Source organism: Choloepus didactylus, chromosome 12 (assembly GCF_015220235.1).
Source record: "Choloepus didactylus isolate mChoDid1 chromosome 12, mChoDid1.pri, whole genome shotgun sequence".
NCBI lineage: Eukaryota > Metazoa > Chordata > Mammalia > Pilosa > Megalonychidae > Choloepus > Choloepus didactylus.
The window spans coordinates 26728821-26754079 of NC_051318.1; the positions used below are offsets into that span (position 1 = coordinate 26728821).

At 35.6% G+C, this 25259-nt stretch overlaps 1 protein-coding gene across 1 annotated transcript in view; it reads right to left on the reverse strand.

Annotated features, from left to right (window-relative positions):
- Nucleotides 1-25259, reverse strand: part of MYO16 (myosin XVI) — a 580757-nt gene that overhangs the window by 218296 nt on the left and 337202 nt on the right. Inside the window, exons 17-20 of the mRNA XM_037800457.1 lie at nt 12834-12945; nt 9493-9610; nt 8650-8721; nt 6139-6280 (exon numbers count right to left, since the gene is read on the reverse strand). Coding sequence (XP_037656385.1) covers nt 6139-6280; nt 8650-8721; nt 9493-9610; nt 12834-12945 — 444 coding nt within the window. The remainder of the gene's footprint in view (nt 1-6138; nt 6281-8649; nt 8722-9492; nt 9611-12833; nt 12946-25259) is intronic.

Genomic DNA, 25259 nt, shown 5'->3' on the forward strand with positions numbered 1-25259 from the left:
TCCCTTTATGTCAGATACTGTGCTAACAACTTCATGAGCATCATCTCATTTAACTTTCATAGAACACTGGAAAATAAAAGACGTTCTTGCCATCAGGGACTAAATAACAGACTTGGATAAATGTATAACTCATTGAATTGAATGCAATTAATCATAAAGTTTTAAATGTTTATTTTTAAGAAAAGTAAAATATCGTAACCACATAATGTAAGAATATTGTAAGAAATGGAAGACAGTGATACAAATTCTCCCTATGTATGTTTGAAACTTTATTTATTTACTGTATTATATTTATATGCCAAATTGTGCTGCCCATAACATGGGTTTTAGTGATGTAGACATGAATGAATGAATGAATGAATGAATGAATAAGTGTATCTTCAATATCCCCCTATTGGTTTCTCTCTTAAACTTCATCTATATCCAACTTTCAATCTATATATTTTTAGGGTGTTTCTTATGTTAAAAAGGGGAAGGTTCCATAGATTACATTTCTCAGGTGTTCCCAAATATAAAAATAAATTTCTTCAGAACTCATGATTAAATGATTTGAAATAAACTGTAGGTTTGGTATACAAACTGTATTTAGTATATACATTATAAACTGTACCTGTCCAAGCCTCTATTTGCTTTCACATGCTTCTGTAATAGTCAAGTCTGTGCCAAAATTCTGATGAAAAATTCAGTTCAATAAAAATAATTTTAAATTTAACATTGATATTTGTATCTTGGAAATATAAATGATACATTATGAAACAGATCTAGTTTTAACAGTGGCAAAAAATGTATAATTTTTCAAAAGCTGAAATTATTAATCATTACACTTTAGCAAGAATCTCCAAACATTTATCTCATTTCAGAATCACATACATGATCACCTTTATAAAAGTTAATACAGTTTAGAGTGTGTCATTTAACAATTGTAAATTATGAACAGTTGAAATGTCCGCAACTCTTGAACATACCATCCCATTTGTAGTCCCATCTCTACCCCCAATCCAGAGAAATTTTTGCAAGAGGCATGCCTGGGAGATGTGGGGATTCCAACCTACACGTAGTGTGTGCCTTGCCTAATGGGCTACCCTAATACATGGGCAAATGTGGGAGCAATCAGTGTAGGGATGATTTCTCACATCATGAAGATTACAGAAAGAGAGGTCCCGTGATAGGGATCTATGAGGAACCCAAGAGAAAGGGTTAGCTTTAACTATCTTCCTAGCCAGGAAAGCCTCAAGATATCAGCAAGCAAAAATATTCCTCGCCTCTTCTCCTGGTCCCTATTTTGCCATCGGAGCCGAATGCACCACAGCTTGCAAGCTAGAGCCCCAAAGCCCAGCTCAACTCTTCCTGAAAGGCAGCACCCTGCCAACCCCAGGCTTTATCTGCAGGAGAGAAAGGAGAACTTTCACCTTTGAACACTTCTCATTTCAGTTCAGACCCAGGGTGTATTGAGACTTAAAGGTTTCATAGCTATTTAAAAGTAATTTTAAAAAGTCTTGGTACCTGCCTAAGTTTTCTCCCAGGGGCAGGAAAATATTATCCAAATTGAATTCATTTCAGAGGGAGGTGGGACATAAAAAGGGCATGCCTTCCTTACATCACAAATCACCCTTATTTAATATAGTGGTTGCATCAAAATGCAAAACTATTCATTTTAAAGGTTGTGAACAATTCTACTTATAATGTTGACACAAGAAACACTTCAGGTAACCACTGCAATATTATCCATAGTGTTGCCTTTTCAGATAAAAGATAAAGTTAATGTGTCTCCCTGTCTTTTTTCAAAGGTTTGCAAATTAATTCAGCAAAAGAACAACAAAGACTTAAGAGTGAACCTTTCCATTCTGAATATATTACATTAAAAACAGTTAATCAGTATTGCAAAATGGGAAGGAATTTCTATAATAATGAGGCAAGATAAACCATGAAAAAGTAGAGGTACTACAGACAATCTGTACAGAATCCTTCTATGTCAGGTTTATTCTTCAGATGAGGTTCTAAACTGCCTGCAAAGGCTAAACCCTGAAAAGAAATATCTCTTAGAGCTATGGGAGGATGCCATGACAGAAATAAAGATGACGCTCCTGAAATTTTTTACGTTACATCTCCTATAACAGAGTAGACAGGTAATTGAGCTCATTCGGAAAGCAGAAAAATCTATCTCAAGTCATGATACTTCCATCCCCTGTTCAAACATGGCGACTCCGTGCAGAAGAGACCCCAGCAATCGTTACACAACTTCCTGAAAAGAATGTGCAGAACCACAACTTTGGTCTGACGGAAACATCCCAGGGAAGAAGACTGTCCCTTGGGAAGACTAATTGCATTACTAGGAAAAGACCAGACAACATAAATTTGGATTCACTCAGGAGAGAGCAGTCACTGAAGAGAACTGAATAGAATGTTAATGCTTTTGATTTCCATCAGTGGTTGCCATTTTCTATATATGAAGCTACAGGAATCTAAATATGAGATCTTCTGATGGTTTAAACAACAAATTTCTTTTTATCTACAGGAGTCAGTTGGGAGTCAGTTGACAATTCACAGAGATGTTGATGCCAAAATAGTACTAGAAAAAGCAGATCAAACTTTAATAGCTTTATTAGTTTTCTTTTAGAAATTATTTGAAATACTATCTAGCATAATATTTTAGTTAAATATTCTCAATGTAATGTTAACTAAGGGCAAGTTATGAATAAACTACAAGGATATCCTATGTGGTTTAGCTCTGTCTATTCAAAAACAACCCAGGAAAAGACAAATCACTCAAAATAGGAGCCACCTAGCCTGCATGCTCTCTTTCATCAGATAGGTCCTCGGTCTTTCAAGTCTATCCATCGTAAATTAACCCTCAGATTTGTTGGGCGGAAATGCTTACTCATACTCCTGAGGTTCATTTCATGAAAAGGCACTCCACTATAACTGTCCCGGCCCCAGTAATTGAGTAAGAGTCACTTATTCAGTTGGAGAGTTTAGAAGAATCGGGCAAGGCCAGCTCAGCCCTGTGCTTTCCTAGGCACCCCGAGTTTGTGATCTCTGCTCATCCCTGAGGTTATGCTCTCTGCTTGTCCAGGCCAGCAGCAGTCCTCAGTCCCCTTCAGGGCCGACTGTGACCAGGTGAGCAGTAGTCAGAAGCACCTTGCTATGAGCATAAACTGTGCCCTCCTGCAGCTGACATTTCACTCACCAAGTTGATCTTTTAACTCCTCATATCTTAGTCCATTATCTTATTTCTCAATTGATTAAGAAGCAGGAGTGAAAATGGGTGCTATTAGGTAATGCAAACTTCAGGGTGGGTGCATCCAAAGCTGCAGGAACTTAAAAACAGCAAATTGGAGGTGAGGAAATGGTTAGAAGGAGAAATATTCAGTCTCACTGTGATGCCAGGTGATCAAATAATGCCAAAAAGAAGAGAATTGTGCTGGAATTAGTTATAATAATGAGTTATACAATGGTGATGTTTTCATAAAAAGTTAAGTGGTATACAACATCCTTTATTTCAGATGTCGGGAATATAGTTCATAAAAATGTCTCAGAAAATAATTAAAGTAGAACTCTGGTTTTTGAAATGGATAAATCAAAGGGAAGAGTATTGGAAGGGGAACAGAGGAACCAGATGGTAGCCCAAGCATCACAATCTCCTTTGTTTTTTCAACAATAAAACATGTCATTTTTAGTTATTTCACAGATTTCTTTCTATGGTAATTTATATGCACACACTTTGTGAAAAATAAAGTTTTAAGCAAATATAAGACATTATTATCATTATCATTATTATTTATTACTGTTGCTGTTATTGTTACTCCTTTTTTACTTACTTGGACCAAATCATTTTCAATTGAAGCAAAATAAATAAAGTATGATCATGGATCAATTTTTGGCGTATCCTGACTGTTAAGTGTGGGCTTTGGACAGAATTCCACTCAGCCTGTTTGGACCTCCAGCCTCCAGTGGTCAGGGGTCAAGACTAGAGCCGGCCCTAGCCAGGTAGATGTCAGGACAATTAATCTTCTGACTCAATTTTGGTCAAGGCAAACATGGTGAACTCATTTGATCAACTTAATTAACAATTCATCAACTTCGCATTCATTCCATCTCAGAGTTTTCACTTGGAAGCAACTGCATTTGGAATCTAGGTTGAGGCAGAAGTTTTAAAATTCATATTGTTATTAATAGTTTACCACTTCTGCTCTAATAGGAAATAAATCTAGCAGTCCAACTACAAACATTTCAACTGCTTCTATTTCACTTGTTTTCTCTTTATAACTTTTTAGGACATATCTTATTTATATTTATTATCTCTTACAAAATTTACCCATAAAAAAATAGGGTGAAAATTTTCCAAACCCATCATCATCAAGGGTGCTTGTCAATTTTAGCCATAATGATATTTGTAATAACATTTTTGAACATGATTACAAAATTTCAAAAAACTCAAAACAACTGGGTTTAATAAACAACAAAAAACCTATTTTAAGGTTATCCAAAATTTGAGAGCTTTCTGTAATTTAGGATTAGGTTTTGTAAATCTGCAAACCTTTAAACTTTCTGTGAATTTCAGTGAATCATAAATACTGCAAATATAACCTTTCCTTGCATTATTTGGGGATTTAAATTCATGTTTGGGTGACCCCTGGGAAAAAATAAGAGTTGTGACTCAAATAACTGTTAGATAACAGTCTCTTAAAACTTAAACTTGCAATTCATTAATTCAGTTCTAATTTCCCACCAATTCATGTACTCATTTTTTTACTTAGTAAAAAAATTTAAAGACTGCCATCATGTAATTCTTATATATTTATGTTTTTGCCCAGATAACCCAAGGAAAGGAAAAGAATTTGTTGTCCAAGGTTTATATTTTGTATTTTTTTATTTAATATAAATGAATAGGTATATGTAGTAAAAAATCTAGACCATATATAATTATTTGCAATTATATAAATTTGAGGACTTGGTAAAGTTTAAATCCCAAATAACATTTTCTAAAACTGTCTACGTGCAGCTGGATGTATACAATGAGTTTTTCAACTTCAGCAGAACTGCCAATGATTTTACACAAGATTAATTTGGCAGATTAGCATATTAATATCATCCTGTAAATAATCTTCATACTTCAGAGAAAATAAAAATATTAGTTGACAATGAGAAATAGCAATAAAATCAGAAGTCATCACCATACCAAATACTAAGGTATTTCTACCTAAATATAGATAATACTATACCTACCTTCAAATCACAGACTGTATATTTAATATGCTAACAACATAAAGTGAGATTTTATATATGTACATTTTAAGAATTCTAGTATCCCTTTTGTCCTTGAAATCTTTTGAGATGCCTGTTTGTTTAAGAACTTTCCCATTAATACACGTTCTAGCATTTTCCAAGAAACTTTCAAAGGCAGCAATTTTTAGGAATTTGGTGAAGAATCCATATGGACAATAAAGAAATTCTCAAAAGGTTTCATTCAAAGACAAGCATACATGTAAAGGCTTCTGGATACAATTTTGCTTTCAATGGCCTGCTCTAGGTCATTATTTAGTGACAAGAATAGTAACAGTTTTCCATTGATAAAATGTCATGGAGATCTATAATTTTTAGATGATCAAATAGCCCTGAAAAGCTACTGCTTGAAGATGATTAAAGCTACGAGCCAAAATGATTACCATAGAGACCCACTGTCAAACAATCAACGAAATAAATGAAGAAAGCAGGAGGAAGTAACACCGATCTGAAACACATCATCAAATAGGTTCTGAAAGAGTCATGGGATACACAGCAAACCAAAAGACCTTAGAAAGGCTTGTATTCTCTGCAGTTTTCATCCCAGATTTATACATTTTTGATACTTCTTGGTGTACAATTGGCCCTAAATATCTTCTGTCCAGAGAATCTACACTGGCATATCTATGCATGAGAGATGATAGGATTCATTCATCCATTTGTGTTGGGGGAGAGGAAACTTAAATCCCTAAAGAATAATCAATAAAACCTGCCAAGTAAAAATCACCTTGTTAAAATGAGCTATTACAATTATAGTCTAATTTATGGGTCACATCACATTATGAACTACCTTCAAGAGCTGAGTCTTTAAATTGGCTATGATTGGAATAACAATAGTCTTCAGTCCACTCCTACCTGCTGTGCTCATCTTGACTGTGCAGACAACAATTCATGGCATTCACCAAAAAGCTAAACAAACGACTGTACAGGGACTTCGCCAAGAGATCCCGGTAAAATTCAGCAATCTCTACAGTATGTCGTCGTATAATCATATCTCCTAAAACAGTAGAAAGAAGGATGAAGAGGCATAAGAATAAGGATCCCCCTCATTTACAGGCAAATAAAACTATCCACATCCTATTGATCCACCAGTCATTCACATGCCATCAAAGCATGTACAAAAGTAGTATTTCTACTCTGACTCTAATAAATTAGAAGGTCTCTGTAATTATTATGCAAAAAGATTCCCTAAAACAAGTATCACATACATTGCAATCTTATTACAAATGTGGACCGCAGCTTATGATCTCTATACAGGCTGTATAATTTCCTCTCGATCAGGGAATCAATATTTGACAGGGCCTCCCTCGCAGGTTTCCAGATAATAACTCACTAGTTTGGACATTGAATCATCCTAAGGTAATTTTGAATCCTGGTAATCTAGAAAATTAGTCATATTTTAAATATTTTCAAATGCCACACATGACCAAACTGTGGGTTTGGAGTTTGGGAACAAACTGTGCTTAAAGGTAGAAATTCCTCTGTTCTCAAAGGGATGACGACTGAAATCTTGAAATAAGAAGAGAACTGACTAGAGAAGAAACTAAGAAAAAAAGTACAGGTGATTTGGAATTGAAGATATCATAGCATTCTGGCTAGAAAGTTGAGAGGGAAGGGAAGTCTAGAATATGAGTGAGTCCTTGGCTAAATTGGTTCCCCTTTGTATCTCAGACGGAGCAGGGAGTGAAGTAATAGAATAATGACTGTGGAATGAGGGTGGAGTGGGTTGTCAACAGCTGAAAGTACAGGCAAGGGAGGAGAACTGCTTCTGAGGGTTCCTGATGTCAAAATCAAGGAGGTAATGATGAATCAGAGAGCTACAAGTTCAAGGTAATAAAGATGGATAACACGCTGTGGCAGTGAAAACAGGTGTGGTCATTAATGATAACAAAGAAATGGAGGTCCCTAGAGGTCAGATGATGGAGAGGTTGTGATGGGTCACATGGGTAGGTAAAGGGGGAAGGGCAATATAAGCAAGGGTATCAGCATATATTTAATTACAGTGACTACAGTGAGTTCATTTTTTCTCAAAAAAGACGCGAGAAAGAACAGTGCGTTTAGAAAACCTCAAGAAGTTTATATGGTTGAATACAAGGATGCTGGTGGAGAAACGGCTTCACAAGGAACATAAAAGTTAGGGATGACCCACATAGTTAAGGGCCTAAATAGACAAGCTAAAGTGCTGAACTGTGCTATAAAGGAATTAGAGTATATTTCAGAGACTCTTATCCAGGGATGAAAACAATATTTACAATTCAGAACGATCATTCCTTAAGCAGTGTGGAAGGAGAGCAACATGGAATTAGACCAAGCGGACAAATAGACAGGAGGCTCTTTCTATATTCCAGGGAAAGAAGGCTAAACTAAGGAAGTGACAGTGGACATGAACAGAAGGCAGTAAGTATGAGAGATATATTTATGAGGCAGAACCGGTATGTGTCTGACTTACTGCATGGGCAAGGAGGAAAAGGCATTAAGAATGACTCTGGGCAACTAGTAGATAACATGGAGAATCATTAAGTTAAGGAATATGGAAGGGAAATTAGAATAGGAATGAGGCAAAAATCATAAGCCACATATCTAAATAGCTGCAAGTGGGTGCAGAAGGGACAGCTGGTAAGAGTAGCAGTGATTTAGAGAAAAATGATCAGATGAATGGTGAGTCCTCAAAATTACAATAAAGAGAAAGTATAGGAAGGCAACAATTTATCATGAATATTTGAAGAGCATGTAGGAGAGCCACTCTTTGCTCACTGAGTGGAGAAGCATGTAGCATGGTGATTAGCATGGGATCTTGGGAATCACATAGAATCAGATTCAGCCCAAACATGCCATTTACTAGTGACTTGATGTTCAAAGTTATTTAACCTCTTTGAATCTTAGTTTTACCATGTGTTAAAATGGAAATAATTATACCTACCTCATAGCGATTTGTGAGAATTAACAATTATAATGTACACAGCAGTTGGCACAATGCCAGTGATGTCATAAACGCCCAATAAGTGGCAGCTATTACTATGATCGATGAGGCAGTGGGAAAAGAGTGGTTCTTCACTGGGGAGGGCAGCATGACCCACACACACAAATGGAGCCAAAGTTTTAAACGAATAAATCGTCTTGGATCGATGACTTTTTTCCCCTAAAATAACTGATCAACTAGAAATGGTGGTCCTCGAGAGCAGAAGTAGTTTACAATAAAGAGCCATATCGAGTAAACAAACAGGCTAATGATGCTTTCCTCATTCAACATTCAATTTACAGACACAGTTTCACTAGTTGAGGAAAGGCAAAGTTGTATTTCATTCCCATATGTCAAATAATATCACAAATTGCACAAAAGTTGAAATCAGAGTATAGAAAACTTACCTTTAAAATACTGAATATCAGTTGTTAAGGCAGACGCCAATTCATCTGCTGATACTTGTAACATTCCAGCCACTAAAATTAAAGCAGCATTGAAAACATAGTCTGTATAGTTTTTTATGTGAAGAACATTGCATTTTATGGTTATAATTTATAGTTTTATAGACACATTAGAAAATTGGTGCATTAGAGAAACTAAACTGCCGCTTTAATTGCCAAAGTCAACAAGAGAAACAGCTTATAATAATCAAAACATTAATGAGTTCCTGTGGCTTTGTGGATTAAATCACAACAGGTTTTTTTCATCTTTGTCCTCACAGATGGCACAGAATGTTTTTTCCCCAATTCCTGGTTAAATCACTTTGATATGAGGTGAAGCATGTTGTTTATTGACAGTCTGTGGTTTTAAGATATTTTTAAGAAATATGGGAGTGACTAACAAGGAAACTTCAAAGCCAAGAAAAGATTTTTGGCAAAAACTTTGAACGGAAGTGATTATGTTCAAAATGTTCAGCTGATAGCTTGCCCCCCAATTATAATGGGTGGCAGGAGTGGAAACAGAGAATATGTATAACAATATAAATCAAGTCAGTGTATGTTAATGGATCAACACTGTTATTGTGTGCAGAACACGATAACATAAATATACCTCTTGTTATTCATTCCCATTAATAAAGAAGAACAAAGTGGATACAGGTTTTTTAAAAATCATTTTCCCCTAATTGCCTTCCACCCAGGAGAGCTTGCATTCTACCTGACTTTTCTGTACTGTGTCTCCACCTACTGGCAATTCGATAAAACTGCAAGTATAATGAGTTTCAGGTCAGAAGGTCATGTTCCACTGACCTTGTTCCAGAAGCTGGAGGTCAGAAACAAATGCTGAATCAGTGTCTGTCAGAGCAGTGAACCGAATGTCTCCAATGTGTAATATTGCTGCTAGAATCACAAACAGATTCTCCACCTCCTACACATTTTACAAATAGAGAAGGTGAATAGGATTGCTTAGAAGAAAGACAAAAAAGATAAATCCTTTAAAAATCTAAAATTAGGGAAAAACAATGGCTACCCGTTAGGGATGTGGGCTCTATTTATAGAGATACGATGTTTCAGAGTCTGAATGATAACAGAACTATCAATCTGTGCACAAGATTGAAATCTCATAATTCAATGCACATTTCCTCTAAATTAATGTTTTTCTTCCTTAAACAAATGAGACCAAGTAAGTGTAAATGAACAGTTTCTAGATAACGATAACAATACAAAACTAATGAGTATGTAAACGATAGTGTGCCTGTCTGGATGTCACTTCACTCATGTCCTTCCTGGTCTGACGCAGATCCCTAAAACGACTCTACTCCAAGTCTGCAGTAGCTATGGCCCTTTCCATTAGAGAACATCTATTATGATTTTCATTTCCTAGTGAAATACTCTTTCAAGAGATAAACTGATATGATGGTTATAGAATTTTTCACTTGAGCTGAAAAATTAAAGGAGGCATAATGAGAATATCTGCCTTGATAAACACAATGGTAATTTTTTCAAGGTATTTTAAGGAAAACTCAGAAAAAACGGATGTTGGCAAGTGTCATGTTTGAGCAGAAGGTGGCACAAAGTAAGAGAATATTTGCTGAAAGAAAATATCTAAGAATCTGGAACTTTGTATAAAAAAAGAAGTTACGCCTCAAATTTGATTTTAGACAGTCATTTTGTGGCAAGAATGAACAGTGATGAAATTGCTGTAATTTAAAATATGCTTCTCTAGAATAACAAATGTTTAGTGTGATGCTATCAATAGTAAAACTGATTAAGACCCAGATAGAGCAAGTGACATAGCATTTTAAAATCTTAGTTTGCTAATCTATGATTTGGGAATAATATTTAAAAGAAACAAACAAACAAAAAACCACCTGTCATAACAACTGTGGAGGAGTGTTCTAAGAACAACTCTTATTTGCTTTGTACATATATAGTTGCAACAATAAAGTTCCTGGGACTTCTATAAATTTCATTCAGAACTTCTAATTTTTGTCATAAGGCTTTATCATCTTAAAAAGGGGAGGATGATGTCTAAGTAAATTCCAGCTACAATACTCTATAATTGTGACATTAATCAAAAATGTTTTTGGTAACCCCAACTCTGAAATTAGGGTTTCAAATTCTATTCATTCATATGTGATACAAGAAAATTTTCCTGGCTTTTTGAGCTTCCTGACAACTTTATTTTATTTTATTTTTAAACAAATCCGGTAACTCTTCATTAAATGTTCTGTGCTACACCAAATAGGCACTTCTGCATAGACAAACAAGAACAAGGACTTGTTCTGTTCTCAAGGATATTACAATTTAGTGATGGAGAAATAACTGTCAAAACTAACTATAATATAGATTGTAGCCTAGTAAAGTGCAGTATTTACCTGTAATAGAGGTAAAAATGAATACTCTTGTGAGCATGGGAGGAGGCTGGTATTACCACTACCTTGGCTACAGTGTGGTGATAATAGGGCAGAGGTGGCAGCACCTTTAAAACCAGACCTCACACCCAGGACCACAGAGCCAGGGGAGGAAATCACTTGCAAATTTTGGTTTAAGGGCTTCACCAGCCCCAAAATACCTTCCTTCCAATCTTACTGGACATAAGCTATCCCTCTTATGTGGACTAAAATTTTCACCGTTCTGGTCACCCCAAAGGATCAGATGAAGGGATTATCTTCCTGTCTTTTGTTAAAATGCACCTGTTTCTTTTACCAAAACGATGATTAGCTACCTGAAGCAGAAGGTATATTTTGCTTGCCCTGCCTTTGATGATCAATCATGGATTTTTAAAGCCCTGTTTCCAAGCAACTGGTATTTTGGTAGATTTGTTTGTTACTCATCTTTATATCCTAGTTTTCTATCAAGAAACAGATTTCTCAGATACAGAAAAAAGGGAAAAAAACAAAAACAAAAAAAAAGGTATAATAGCAGCATCTACCAAGCCAGCATAGAACACAACAACAGGTATTAGTGTGAGCCAGAAATACAGAAATTGACAATGAGAGTAAAAAAAGAGCCAGATGCCATATGACTGTAAGTTCTAGAACTCTGGTCTCTGACTGAGGTAAGGGTGGGGTGAAACAAACTGCCCCAGAGATCATTCATTTATGGTGAGTTCTCCATCTCCTTCCCCTTCTCCTCTTTGCTACCTTTCTGTTTTTCAACCCTCCCCTGCTATCACATTAGCAATATCTATGTGGACAGGGGAAAATACAGATTGACAAATTGACCAACTTAGGTGCTTAAAAAAAAATAAGAATATATCTGTCACTAAACTTGAGCTCCTAAATTATCGGTATACCAAAGTTACCTGGGCAATTTTATATTAACTGCTAATAAGGAATTGATTCTATTTGAAAACACCACCGTATTGAAAGAGGAGAGGAAACACAGATAATCCTTAAGGGAAATAGAGATTTGTGGGAATTCCTAGATGTCTCTCTCAAGGCTAAGTCACTTCATATTTCTTATTTTCTAGATCTGTGCTGTTTGATATGGTAACCATTCGCCACAAGTAGCTACTTAATTTTAAATGTTAGAATCAAATAAAATTAGAAATTCATTTCCTCAGTCCCAATACCACATTCCCAGTCCCAATAGCCACACATAGCTAGTGGCTACCATATTGTACAATGCAGATATTGAATATTTCTATTATCACAGAAATTTCCATTTACATAGCAGTGACCTAAACATTTTAAATCTTATTTTTCAGCTTCATAATGCTTGCAGGCATCAGGTAATTATTTAAGAATGGAAAATGGTTTATATTTTTTAGAAGATTTCTTAATAAAGTGATTAGATGAATTTTCCAAGTGATTCTGAACACTGTTTTATCTATTCTTTCCTAAACAGTTAATCCAGATCTACTAGTTTTCTCTTGGGTCTGTCAATGTAAAATTATTTTGATCTGTTTTCCTTGACCACCTTCTTGTTACTCTCTATTTGTTTATCCTACTTCATTTTCTTCATGGTACCTATCAATTGTTTGTTTTTGCCTTTTGCAACCACTAGTATGTAACCTCTTCAAGGGCAGGGACTATGACAGTCCACTGCTTAATCATCAGTGTTTACAACAATATAATACTATAGAACTAATAACTTTTATAAACTAATAGAGCTTGGTTTTCTCGGTGAAATATTTAATGACTTACCAAGTTACTGAAGCCAACTACAGTCAAGGCTTGTCTTAATACAACTAATTTCTCTCTGTTTAGAGAATGCTCTGCTGCTGATATATCTTCCCGTATGGTCCGGTTCAAATACCTGTTCAGGATAAAAACCACAAAGCATTATGGCTTGGCTTGTAGTCAAACTTCAGTGGTTAAAAGTCACTTCAGACATATTTGATGTCCAGAATGATGGAAATCACCTGAACATTGTGTACCCATGTGTTTACAAGTCTTTTGGTACATAATAGCATATGATGTTTCAGGAAAGGGACAAAGAAGTTCTTGTTGTACCAGAACATATTTATACTCTTTTACTTGTGTCTCACCTTAGCTGCACCCTTCCTAGTGAAAGGACAAGGGCACAAGTACATTATGTATTTCATACAGCAAGTTGGCAGGTTCTACAATATTTCTTTGCAATTCATATTTGCATTAAAGATGCTTAATTTAGAGTAATTTATTATTCTTGTCAATATATTTTAATTGTAGGGTGGTTCATTAATACATTGATTTATTCTTTTCTTTCAAAAGGATAAAATATTTTTAAGATTGATTGATAAGGACAGTAAAGAAACCACTGAAAAGAGGAAATTGGTGGTGCTCTTGGGAAGAGAAGAGTTTAATTCAATTGTGTTGGAAGCAAACTGCAATTGGTAGTGTGGAAGTGGAGACTGTGAGGACTTCTCTTTCTTCAATCTTGACTATAAAAAGTGGTGACTGGTGCAGGATAGTGCTGGATAGAGAGGTGGGGGAGACCTGAACGTAATTATATGCCGAGATGGAAGCACATAAAGACTAGAGTAGACTAAAAGAACGGGAGTTGTTGGAGGTGTTGAAGAGAAGGAAGTTGCTGAGAAGGAAGAGGATATGGAATGTAGAGTACAGTGGAGAGTATGGCGTCCCACAGCAGAAAGGTTACCTCCGACTCAGACATGCAAGGTAAGGTGGTAAATATGGATCCAAAGGTGCATAGCATCTCAAGGGAGAAGGAGGAACCATTGCTCTGTGGCTCCAGTTTTTCTATGAGAGGAAGAGGTTGAGGTTTAGATGACTAGGCAAAGAGGAGAGTAGTAAGAATACAAAATATTTGTTGCAGAGGATGGACAACATGGCTGAGCAGGGACACACAGAAAATTGAGCTGATGTTGTAGAGTTCTGGTGTCATTGAAGACCAGCGCATGTGTTTGTGTTCCTTTCTGTGGAGGGGTCCTCAACTGTCTGATGTAGGATGGGTGACTTGAGGTACTGGGTAGAGGAACAAAAGGAAAAGGTCAAAGGAAACAGTATTAGCAACAGATTGGTTTATGATACATCAGTTTTTTGCTTAAAATTTATGAAATTTTAGTGACTAAAAAGTCTTAATGATAAGTCATTGTATAAGCTCTCGAGTTCTTTTGCTTCTCACAGTAGTTTTCCATATTGATGTCATCTTTGTTTTTAATTTACTTGTTGATCATTACATAAGTCAGTGTTCCACCAGCGTCCATGTATCATTTTGCAAAGAAAAATTAGCTCCTATTACCATCATATAGTCAAATATTCAAAGCTGCTGTTTCTTTTAAAATTCTTAAAAAGTAATCAATGAGTAAGTTCCCCTCACCCCACCTCAAGTGTTTCTTTGAACCTTCCCATTCCACACTTTATTTGTCTTTATGACAGAAGAGTTATAGCAGCTATGACTTACTACCAGAGGGAGCATGAGTGTATCAGCATTTTTACTTCAGTTAAATTCTGGGTAGAAGTATTGTGCTGTTAATCCTGGTAGTTGCAGACAGAGCTCTTAAATATGTAATGGTCCAGGAGGGAACCAAATTCAAACAGGCGATTTTAAAGGAGAGTTTGTCTGGTGGCAATAATGACGTTTTCAGACTGGTTGTGAGTATTTTGGTGTGAAGTTGATTAAAAACAGAAAAAAAAAAATATCTTTTATGCAAATTTAAATTTTCACCCATTATTCAGTTAGATCTAGCATGCTTTCACTTGAAATACAGTTCATAGTTAACAGAAAAATTGCATTTTAAAATAGGGAAGTTAATATCAGATAAAACATTAATTTTTTTAAGAGATTAAAAGTACTCATTTCCCTTTGACATCATTCAATCACGAAACCCCATGCAAGGGCATAGAAATACTTGAAAAATAGGTAAAATACAGAAACCAAGAATCTGGAGACCTAGATTTGAGTCCTAGTTGACCCTTTCTAAAGCCATTTTAGACCTTAATTTCATTATCTGTAAAATGAAAGCAAAATTTTTCTCCATTCCTGGCTCCTGGTGATTTTGTGAGTATCAACTGAGATAGTGTATGTGGTAGGCTTTCTGAACTCAGATCATGTAGAATATGAGTATTTCCTTGAAAGACTGTATCTTGCATACGTGGGGCTTTTGTCAACATGCTCTGTCACTACTGAAGGTCTTAATAAAATCAGTAACTAAGCCAAATAAAATAAAGGGACATTGTGAGAAAATATGGCAAATGCTATAGTAAATAGATAAAAGGAAAAGATCATGGTTTCCATTTCTCGACTATTTTTGTCTGCTATGAATCACCTGTAGGATGGCAATCACATGTATAATGTCACTATGGCACATCCAAATGCTTTTTTACTCTTAGAATGTTTGTGGTTTACAGGTTATGGACTTCCTTAACCCATTTAACTCCACTATTTTATCCCACTATCATCAGCATTGTGATGGAAACCACCCTAGACTGAATCTAAGCATCTCATTTGTCTGGGAGCTTCTAACTTTGCCCACCTATTAATTAATAGTCCCATAATCCCTAGCATTCAAATCTTACAACTCACTAGTAGTGCCCTTTATAATCTCTTTTATGACTCAAAATCACACACCTATAGTTTCAAACGATCTGTTTTTTATCATCTCTTTTCAACTCAGATATACTTTGGAACAGTATTATTTGGCAACATATAAATACCTAAATGTCCAGAGTCAGAACTATCAGAGATAGTCACTTTTTGAAATAAAAACCATCACTATCTAGTTTTTAAAAGATGAGCAGATCAAGGGAATGCTATAGTTGTTATTTCTATCATAGGATATGACTGTAACATATGGGCTGTATAATGATAAAAAAAAATTAGAGATGGATTAATAGTGTTTGACTAATTCTCCTCAAACGGAAAGGTGGTGGGAACTAATTTGTTGATACTTCTCAATTAATAGTTGACTAAATTTTTTTAAGTCTCTTTGTCTATATGTTGGAGATTGAATCATGCCCTAAAAAAGGCATGTTCAGGTCCCAACCCTAGGTCCTGTGGGTGTAAACTCTTTTGTAAATAGGACTTTTGAAGATGTTCGTTAAGGTGTGCCCAAACTAAATGAGGGTGGGTCTTAATCTAATATGACTGAAGACCTCATAAGCAAAGGAAATTGACAAGGAAAACAGAAGCCATGGGGCATAGCTGGAAGTCAACAGAACCCAGAAGAGAAAGGAGAAGACCCTTCCATGTGCATTGCCACGTAAGAGAAAAGCCGGGAACCCCAAAGATTGTCGGCTAGTCAGAAGACACTGACTCTAGGAAGAAGTAGCCCTCTAGGCTCTGAAACTGTGAGTGAGTTATTTCCTGTTGTTAACCCAACCCATTGGACAGTATTTATTTTAGCAGCTGAGAAACTAAAACATAGCGTGAGTCAACAGAAATAATTTGCCTAAAATGTCAGTGGTATTTCCCCTTCAGTATGCCAAAAGCTGACCCACATTCAGCACATTTCTGGTTCCTTCAACTGAAAATCATGTTATCTGCTAGAATACACACATGGTAACTGCATTTCTACATTATGTATCTTTATATTATACAACAGACAAGAATGCTGTGTCTCCTCCTTAATCATAATTTTTGACTTTTGGGTGGGTTTTTATAAAATTCTCAGGAATAGAGACATACACTCTATTCTGGCTACAAGGAGGAACTTTGAATAATAGTTGTATAATTTTTGTTTACCTCCTGTCCTTTATTGAACGAATTCATCAAAGTCATGATGGAAAATATAACTTTGCTTTAGGAAAATCTCAATGTTTTACCTGAGAGGTCACTGTTTTTTTTTTCTTTTTTTCTTTCAAAATAACTCAAAACTTCAATCTTGTTACATCACTCATCTGACATTTTTATATTAAATAAAGTGATAATAAAATAGCAAGTGGAATGAAAATTAGCCGAGATGAACTCCATTCTCTTATTTGAATATTAGTGAGGGTGAACTGACAAATACATAAACTTTAAGAAAAAAATTTTTATTAAGAAAGAAATGAAATTTTCTCTGAAGATCTTAATCTTAAAGTTCATGTAGATTAAATTCACATCAACAAAACTGTTTCACAGATTTTCCTCAATAATTTCCTGTCCAAGTGCGGACTACAGATTGCTTTTGAACAGGAGTGATATGGAAGTTACTCTTAAAATAAAAACACTGCTCATAGGTATATTTAATTTTTATTGCCAAGCATGGTGCCTCATATGAAGATGATATTCAAAAAATTGCTGGCTGAAAAATAAATGACAAAAGGAAGGAAGAAAGGAATAAAGAAATGTAGGGAGAAAGGAAGGAGGGAAAGAAGGAAAGACAGACATGACTATCACATTGATATGTTTTGGAAAAGGGCAAACTTATAACTACATATTGATTTCCTACTGAGATAAATGAAAACAATACGATTTTTGTTTTCAAGCCTTAACTTCTACAAATTTGTCAATGACTTCATCAATTTTTATCTTCCTCACATAATCATGTTCAGTAAATGGTATAGTCTCATTTTGTAGTCTATCTTCACTCTTAATTGATTTCTTTTTATTCATTTTAATTTAAAATGTTTCTTACACATGAAACAATAGATATACAATAGTTAGGAAAAAGTCTTAAACAGAAACATAAGTTTGGCTGAGATTCATAAAAATCTCACCTTACAATACACTCCAGAAATTATAATACCATCCATGTCATTGTTTCTTCAGAACCACTTCTAGCAGATTTCAAATGTCAACAAGTTTAAAAAATTTTCACTAAATACTCATGGGATACTTCATCATAAATTGCTATTAAATTTGATAAAAACTTCTAAAGTTTTCTTCTGCAAAATCAGAGAAAATGACTATATGACAAAAATTTTGAATTATATGATCCAATGTTTTAAGAGTTTTTTTATGTCTTGATAAAAAGGCATTCACATATTATCATTTGACTTCTTTTGTCATTTTTTCCTGGCATCCTTCTCTGAAATTTAATTCTTTTTTCTTATTTAAATACCTATTTTCTTATATTTTGTTGTAGTGCAGTTCATAGCCTTCTCCACCATTCTGTGCACCAGTCTTCAAGAAAACTGATATTTTACTCTTCACTGTTCAAGTGTGATTCCAGCTGTTTGCAAATATTTTTGTGTCTGATTAACCTCATATAAAACTTCACCCCAGAAAAAAAAAAGATCACTTAGGAAAAACACGCATAAGCTGTCATTTTTTATTTCAACTGTATTTTTAAAACATAGGGATGTGTTGTACCATAGAAGTCAGAGACACAAACTGTCCAGAAGTAAGCTGAAATGATTCTGGACCACTAAGAACTTCCTCTTGAAAGCACTGGCAGTAAATGAGTTCTTGTGAGGCAGGGCTTCAAATTAACTTTCGTGTAGAGTGCAGTATTTATTAAGAGAGAAGTAATTACAATTTTTCTAATTTGAAGTTTTCATGTGTATCAATCTCACCAGTAACAACAGAAACTCACATTCACCAAGTCATATATATATATAAAGAGAGGAGTATTTTATCAGTGACATGGTTTAGATTCTCAGCCCATGCTGATAATAAGCAGCAGAATTACCTCTAGACTTTCATTAATTTTAAATTCTCTCCAGACAATGCATGCCCTTGTTGCTTGCCATCAGGGTGGACGGCTAAATGTCCCACTCTTGGTCCACCACTGTCCACAAGCCCCTATGGAATCTGCTCTCCCACCTCAATTTATCTTCTACCTTTCTAACCCACTCCCATTCCTGTGTGCACCTCATTCCAGGTACACAGACCTTCCCGTTTTCCCTTGTGTAAACATTTTCTACCTCAGTGCCTTTAAACATGCTGCTTCCTCTGCCTGAAATGCTGCCTCCTTCCCCCATTATCATTATGCCACTGTTTTAATTTCCCAGGTCTGCTACACCAAAATACCACAAATGTAAAACAAGAGAAGTTTGTTCTCTCCCAGTTCTGGAGGCTGTTCGTCCAAAATCAAGCTGTCAGCTGGACCATGCTCCTTCTGAAGGCTCCTGGGAGAATCCTTCCTTGCCTCTTTGTAGCTTCTGGTGTTCGCTGGAAATCCTTGATCGACCTTGGCTTGTAGAAGCATCACTCCAATCTCTAACTTCATAGTCAAATGGCTTTCTCTCTGGAGATCTGTGAATTTGTTTTCTCTTGTTATAAAGACACCAGCATTATGGTGGTCCTTAATATGAACTTGACTTAATCAACTGCATCTGCAAAGACCCTATTTCCAAATAAGGTAATATTCTGAGGGCTATTCGACCCAGTGCAGCCTTCATCTCTTATTTCATTTAAGTCTCTATTCCAACAGGAAAACCCATTCTACTCCTACTGTGCTGGCCATTGTGCCCATATCTGCTTTATTTTTTTTTTTTCTTAGCACTTGTTACCATTTGACATATCTATTGCCTGTCTCTTCTGTCCCCTATACCCCACCTTTTATAAAATATAAATTCTGTGAAAATAGGGAATTCATTTGTTTTGTTCCCCTCTATATTCCACCTATAAATTTTCTGAGATGATGGAAATGTTCTATATCTGTACACTTTACTGTAGGAAAGTGGCTATTCACCACTTGAACCGTAGCTAGTACTACCGAAGAACTAAACTTTTAATTTAATTTTAATTAATTTAAATTTAAATATTTAACAGCCACAGATCTAGAAGATTGCCTAATATAAAGTAAGCACTCAGCATATATTTTTGTGTAAATGTTAGAAATCAATGGATTAATGATCTGGAATACCTCTAATCAATTTTGGAAGTCATAAAGTTGCATTTATTCTAATCAAAACAACCAAATTCAAAGAATCCCCTTGTATAGATGCTTGTGATTTTGTCATTACCAGAAAATATTTGGCTTCTAGAAATACGCAGGGTTAGGATGAATTCTTAGAAGCAGTTTACAACTGAAAGAAGAGGTGTTTTTTTTTTGTTTTTTTTTTTGTTTTTTTTTTTTGCCTCACTCACCTAGCTACATAAGATTTTCTGAAACTGTCTTACCAGACTGAAACATACTCCCATTCAAAAAATAATAAATTTGTTATTTTGACATAATTATGTATTCTCCTACAACTGTAAGAAGAAATATACAGAGATTCTGTTTACCCCTTTCCCAGTTTCTCCTAGATAACATGATATAAAACCATAGTGAAATATCACAACCAGGATATTGACATTTAGAGCATTTCCATCACAAGGATCCCTTGTGTTGCCCTTGTAGAACCATCCTGCCTTCCTCAAGAGCTCACCAGCTCCTTATCCCCTGGAAACCATTCATTTGTTCTCCATTTCTGTAATTTTGTTTAAAAACGTTATATAAATGGAATCATACAGGATGTAACCTTTTAAGATCAGCTTTTGTTCTTCCCTGGAGATTCATCCAAGTTACTGCATGTATAGATGATTTCTTCCATTTTATAGTTCATAAGCATTGCTGTTTGTCTAACTGTTCAGCCACTGAAGGACTTCTGGGTTGTTTCCAGTTTGGGGTTATTATAAATAAAGGTGCTATGAACATTTTTAAACAAATTGTTGTGTGAATATAAGTTTTCATTTCTCCAGAATAAATGCCAAGGAGTTCAATTGCTGAATCATATGATAGTTGCATGTTTAATTTTAAAAGAAACTGCCAAACTGTTTCCAGAGTGGCTGTGACATTTTACATTGCCACCAGCTATGTCTTAGTGCTCTGGTTTTACTGCAGTCACTTTAGCATTTGCTGTTTTAACACTTTTTTATATTAACCACTCTGATAGGTATGTAGTGATAGCTATGTCTGAGTGCTCCGGTTTTACTGCAGTCACTTGAGCATTTGCTGTTTTAACACTTTTTTATATTAACCACTCTGATAGGTATGTAGTGATAGCTCATTGTGATTTTAATTTGCATTTCCTTAATGGCTAATGCTGTTGAACTTCTTTTCATGTGCTTATTTGCCATCTGTATATCCTCTTTGGTGAAATGTCTCTTCTCTTTTGCCCATTTTCTAACTGGATGTTTTTTTGTTTTTTTGTTTTTTACTGTTGTATTTGGAAAGTTTTTTTATATATTCTAGACACACCTAGTCCTTTATTGAACATGTGATTTGTAAATATTTGCTCCTAATCTGTAGCTTTTCTTATTATCCTCCTAACAGGGCCTTTTACAGAGCAAAAATTTTAATTTTGATGATGTGTGGTTTATCAATTTTCCCTTTATGTATCGTGCTTTTGGTGTCAAGTTTAAGAACATTTTGTCTAGCCCTGGATCCTGAAGATTTTCTTCCCCTTTTCCCTAAAACACATGATTTTATGTTTTACATTAAGTACATGATCCATTTTGAGTTATTTTTCTATGAGGTCTGAGGTTTTTTTTTTTTAATTTCCTTTTGCTGTTACATATGTCTTGTTATGAATGTCGAATTGCTCCAGCACCCCATTTGTTGAAAAACTATCCTTCCTCCACTGAATCGCTTTTGTATCTTTGCCCAAAATCAGTTAGGCATATTTGTGTGGCTTATTTCTGGTTATTTATTCTGTTTCATTGATCAATGTTTCTATACTCCCACCAGTGGCACACTGTTTTGAATACTATAGGTATATAATAGGCATTAATACCAGATAGAGTGATTCCTCTCATTTTATTATTTTTCATGATTATTTTAGCTATTTTAGGGCATGTACCTTTCCACATAAATTTTACAATAAGCTTGGCTATGTGTTTAAAAATATTGTTGCAATTTCAATAGGAATTGCATTAAACCTATAAATCATTTTGGGGATAATCGATTTTGTGCATTGATCTTGTACTCTAAAACTGCTGAACTTATGTATTAATTCTAGGAGATTTTTGTAGATTCTTTGGGATTTCAGAGTCCTTCTTTCTCTCTCTCTCTCTTTTTTTTTTTTAACAAAACCTGATGATGGTTTCTTTTGCCTGGCCAAGTTCATAAATCTCATTTATATAGATCAGTATGAAAAACGTATACCTGCATCAAACATACAAATATCTTTGCTTTCATTTACAGAAAACAAATAGCAAGCCAGATGAATTTTGTGCTAAATTGACAGTACAAAATTCTACTTGAACTTTGGACAAGAAAAGGTTTTCATTACAAGTTAATTTTATTTAGAATAAGCCAGAAATAGCAACTATTGTTGTTTCTGCAATCAACTACTCAATTGTTTTTTGAATTTGTTGATTGTCCTGACCACAACTAAAATGCTGATGATACAATTTTAAGATATGTCAAGTTTATAGCCAAAATCATTTGCATGGTGTGTGTGTGTCTGTTTTGATGCTTTTGCTTTGTGGCAAAGAAAAACAGACTCTGGCATAAGTTTCTTACGCCACCTGAGAGCATATAGATAAAGTGAAATCATGCACTAAATCACTGGGGATTTTCATTTGTTAACTTTGGATTCCGCACTTGGGATTCTCTTTCAGCACGTGCTCTGCAGAGTGGTAAATAAAATATGCTACCCCCAACCCCGCCCTCCCATTGCCAGTCGTGGCATCCTTCTGTCATGAAAATTGGAAATTCGGAGTAGCAGTGATATGATTCTAATATCAAATAAACAAACAACAGTTTTTTTGGGGGAAAAAAAAGCCATCATAGAATTTCAAGAGGCTGCATCTTTTTCCTGGTACCCTAAACTACTACATCTCAGTGGTGCTGGGCACATTTTAAAGCTGCCAGGCCCAGGCTCAGCTGGAGCTGCTGTTCAGCACACATGAAATGATTCTTTTGTGTGCCTTTGTGTGTACCCAAGGTGCACAGGGAATCAGGCTCAAATGTAAATAAAAGATACTATTAGTTGAAAACAAACTTGCAGGGCACATTCACCAAGTCACAGGCCTAGAGACTACAAACACAATGTTTTGTTCAGTTTTTTATCTGCCATGGGAATACAAAAGAACAATGTCTTCTCTATTGTGGGGAAAGCTGTGTTTCACTTGGTGATGTTTAACGTGTAAAGAGAAACCAGATAAGGCAAAATTAAACAGTTGGCATCAATAAAGACAACAACATTTACTAATGAAGATGGTAAACTGCCACTTCTTGCTTATCCTCCTTCTTCCTAAAAATGAAATAATTTTCTTTAATGCTTTCAAACTGTCTGGAAAGCATTAGCTAATTTTAGACCCCCCACCAACAGACTATGAATAAGACTTTTTAATCACGAGTTCAGATACATAAATCTCTACCAATGAAAATATTAATATATTCACCCCAAACTGTTTTGTTTGGAAATAGAAAATCCTGTCAGCGGTCCTCAGGAAAAGAACAGAATCTATTAAATAAATTCAGGAAAATAACAGAATCTATTTAATAAATTACATATTCAGAAAGACTTTGGATCTTGTGACATTCTCAGAATAGTTTGGCCAGATTTTTCTAATCAGTCAGAATCTTTCTTCAAAACATCTGGTGAAACAAATTCCAAATGCTTAACATCTTTCAAATAGTGAATGCTAGTATGGTCAATTAACTTGTTTCTTGAAACATGTCTAATGTGGAGAGCTCAGGATGGAGATACAGGAATATTGCTGCTGTGTCCTGCCCAAAGGAACTCGGGCGAAGGGCCGCTGGGGCTGAAACCAGCCTGATCTCCACCCCTGGGCTTTGTGTCGGTCATGGGCTCCTCTGCCAGATGAAGGGGCGTCATTTTCTTCTCACAGAGACAGTCAGAGAGAATTAACAGTATGTAAATGGATGAGTTAGTAAAATGGGAAGAGAGAGATAGGCTGAATGGTCAGGGGAATTTCTGTCTAGAATTTGTGGCTTACTCTGGCTTTAATGAACCAGTAAAGTCTCTTAAGTCATGGGCTGGAGGAGTTGCACTGCCAGAAGGGTGCCTTTCACTAATTCACATGCAGTCATTACCAGGCTAGCTTGGGCTCTGCATCTGAGGAGGTATGGCATGTATACCTAAGCCTTAACAAGGGTTGAACAGGTGCTAAAGTCCTCCAAAGGAGTTACCAAACAGTACTGCATAAGATCATACCCGTGATACTATTATGAAGGCTAAACTTCAACACAAACCTGTATTTCAAATGCTGACTGAGGTAGGGCACCTCCTTCAAAAGTTCTGTAATATATAATCATAATGCATCATTTCAGACACATGACTATTTACAGACATTTACTGCTGATTAATGTATTGTTTCCCAGTTTATTCTGTGACCCACCCATGAACTTGCAGCAGATGTTTATGGAGTGCTGACTATATGACAGGAACCAGGCTAATTGTAACCCATAACTATACCAAGCTAGGTCTTAAAAAGTGTTTTACTTTCCTCTCAAATGAGCTTTTTATTATTTATCTAATTTCTCTCTCTCTTTTCTTTCAGTTGCACTGATTAAAATATTCAGAACCAATGTCTAAACTTCTTTGTTCTCCTACCCTATGTGGGCATATGCCTAAATATGTTATTTCTTCATTCGGTGTACCTAAAAGATGCACCTTTCTCTCCATTTTCCCCACAGCCACCAGCGTCTAGGGTTATATATACTCAGGAACCTCAGCATCTGACTGCTTCTTTCCACTTTCCATAGTTACCCATTCAGATCCATCCAAACACTGCTAGGGGCTCTCTCCCGGTATCCTGTCCTGTTCTCCTCCAATCCACTTCCCACATTGCAACTGAAGCTATCTTTTTAGAATGTAAATTTAGTGAACTCACTTCCCAAATCAAAACTTTAAATTGGTTCCCATTGCTATTAAATACAAACCTCCCATCTGGCTCCCACATGTGTTCCAATCTCTTGTCTTGATTAAGCCACTCCTCTTGGGCCCTCTGAGTTCTTGTGACACAGAACATCCTCTGGCTCCTTAAACAAGACCCACTCTTGCTCTCTCTGTGCCTTTACTCATTCTGTCTTCTCAGTGGGCAACATAATCCATCCACATCTAAGTCCCACAGAACTTCCTGGATAACTCCCATTCTTCACAAGCCACTTTCTCTGGAGAGTCTTCTAGGTTAAATATCTTTTCTATGGACTCCCTAAAACTCCATATTTCCTTAACAATAAGATTTTATTGGACTTTATTAAAATTGCCTGAAAATTTATTCCCACTGAGAGGGCGGGGTCCTTCTTTGAAACTCCACATTTTATTGAATACATTCCAAGTAGTTGTCATTCAGGTTTGAATAGA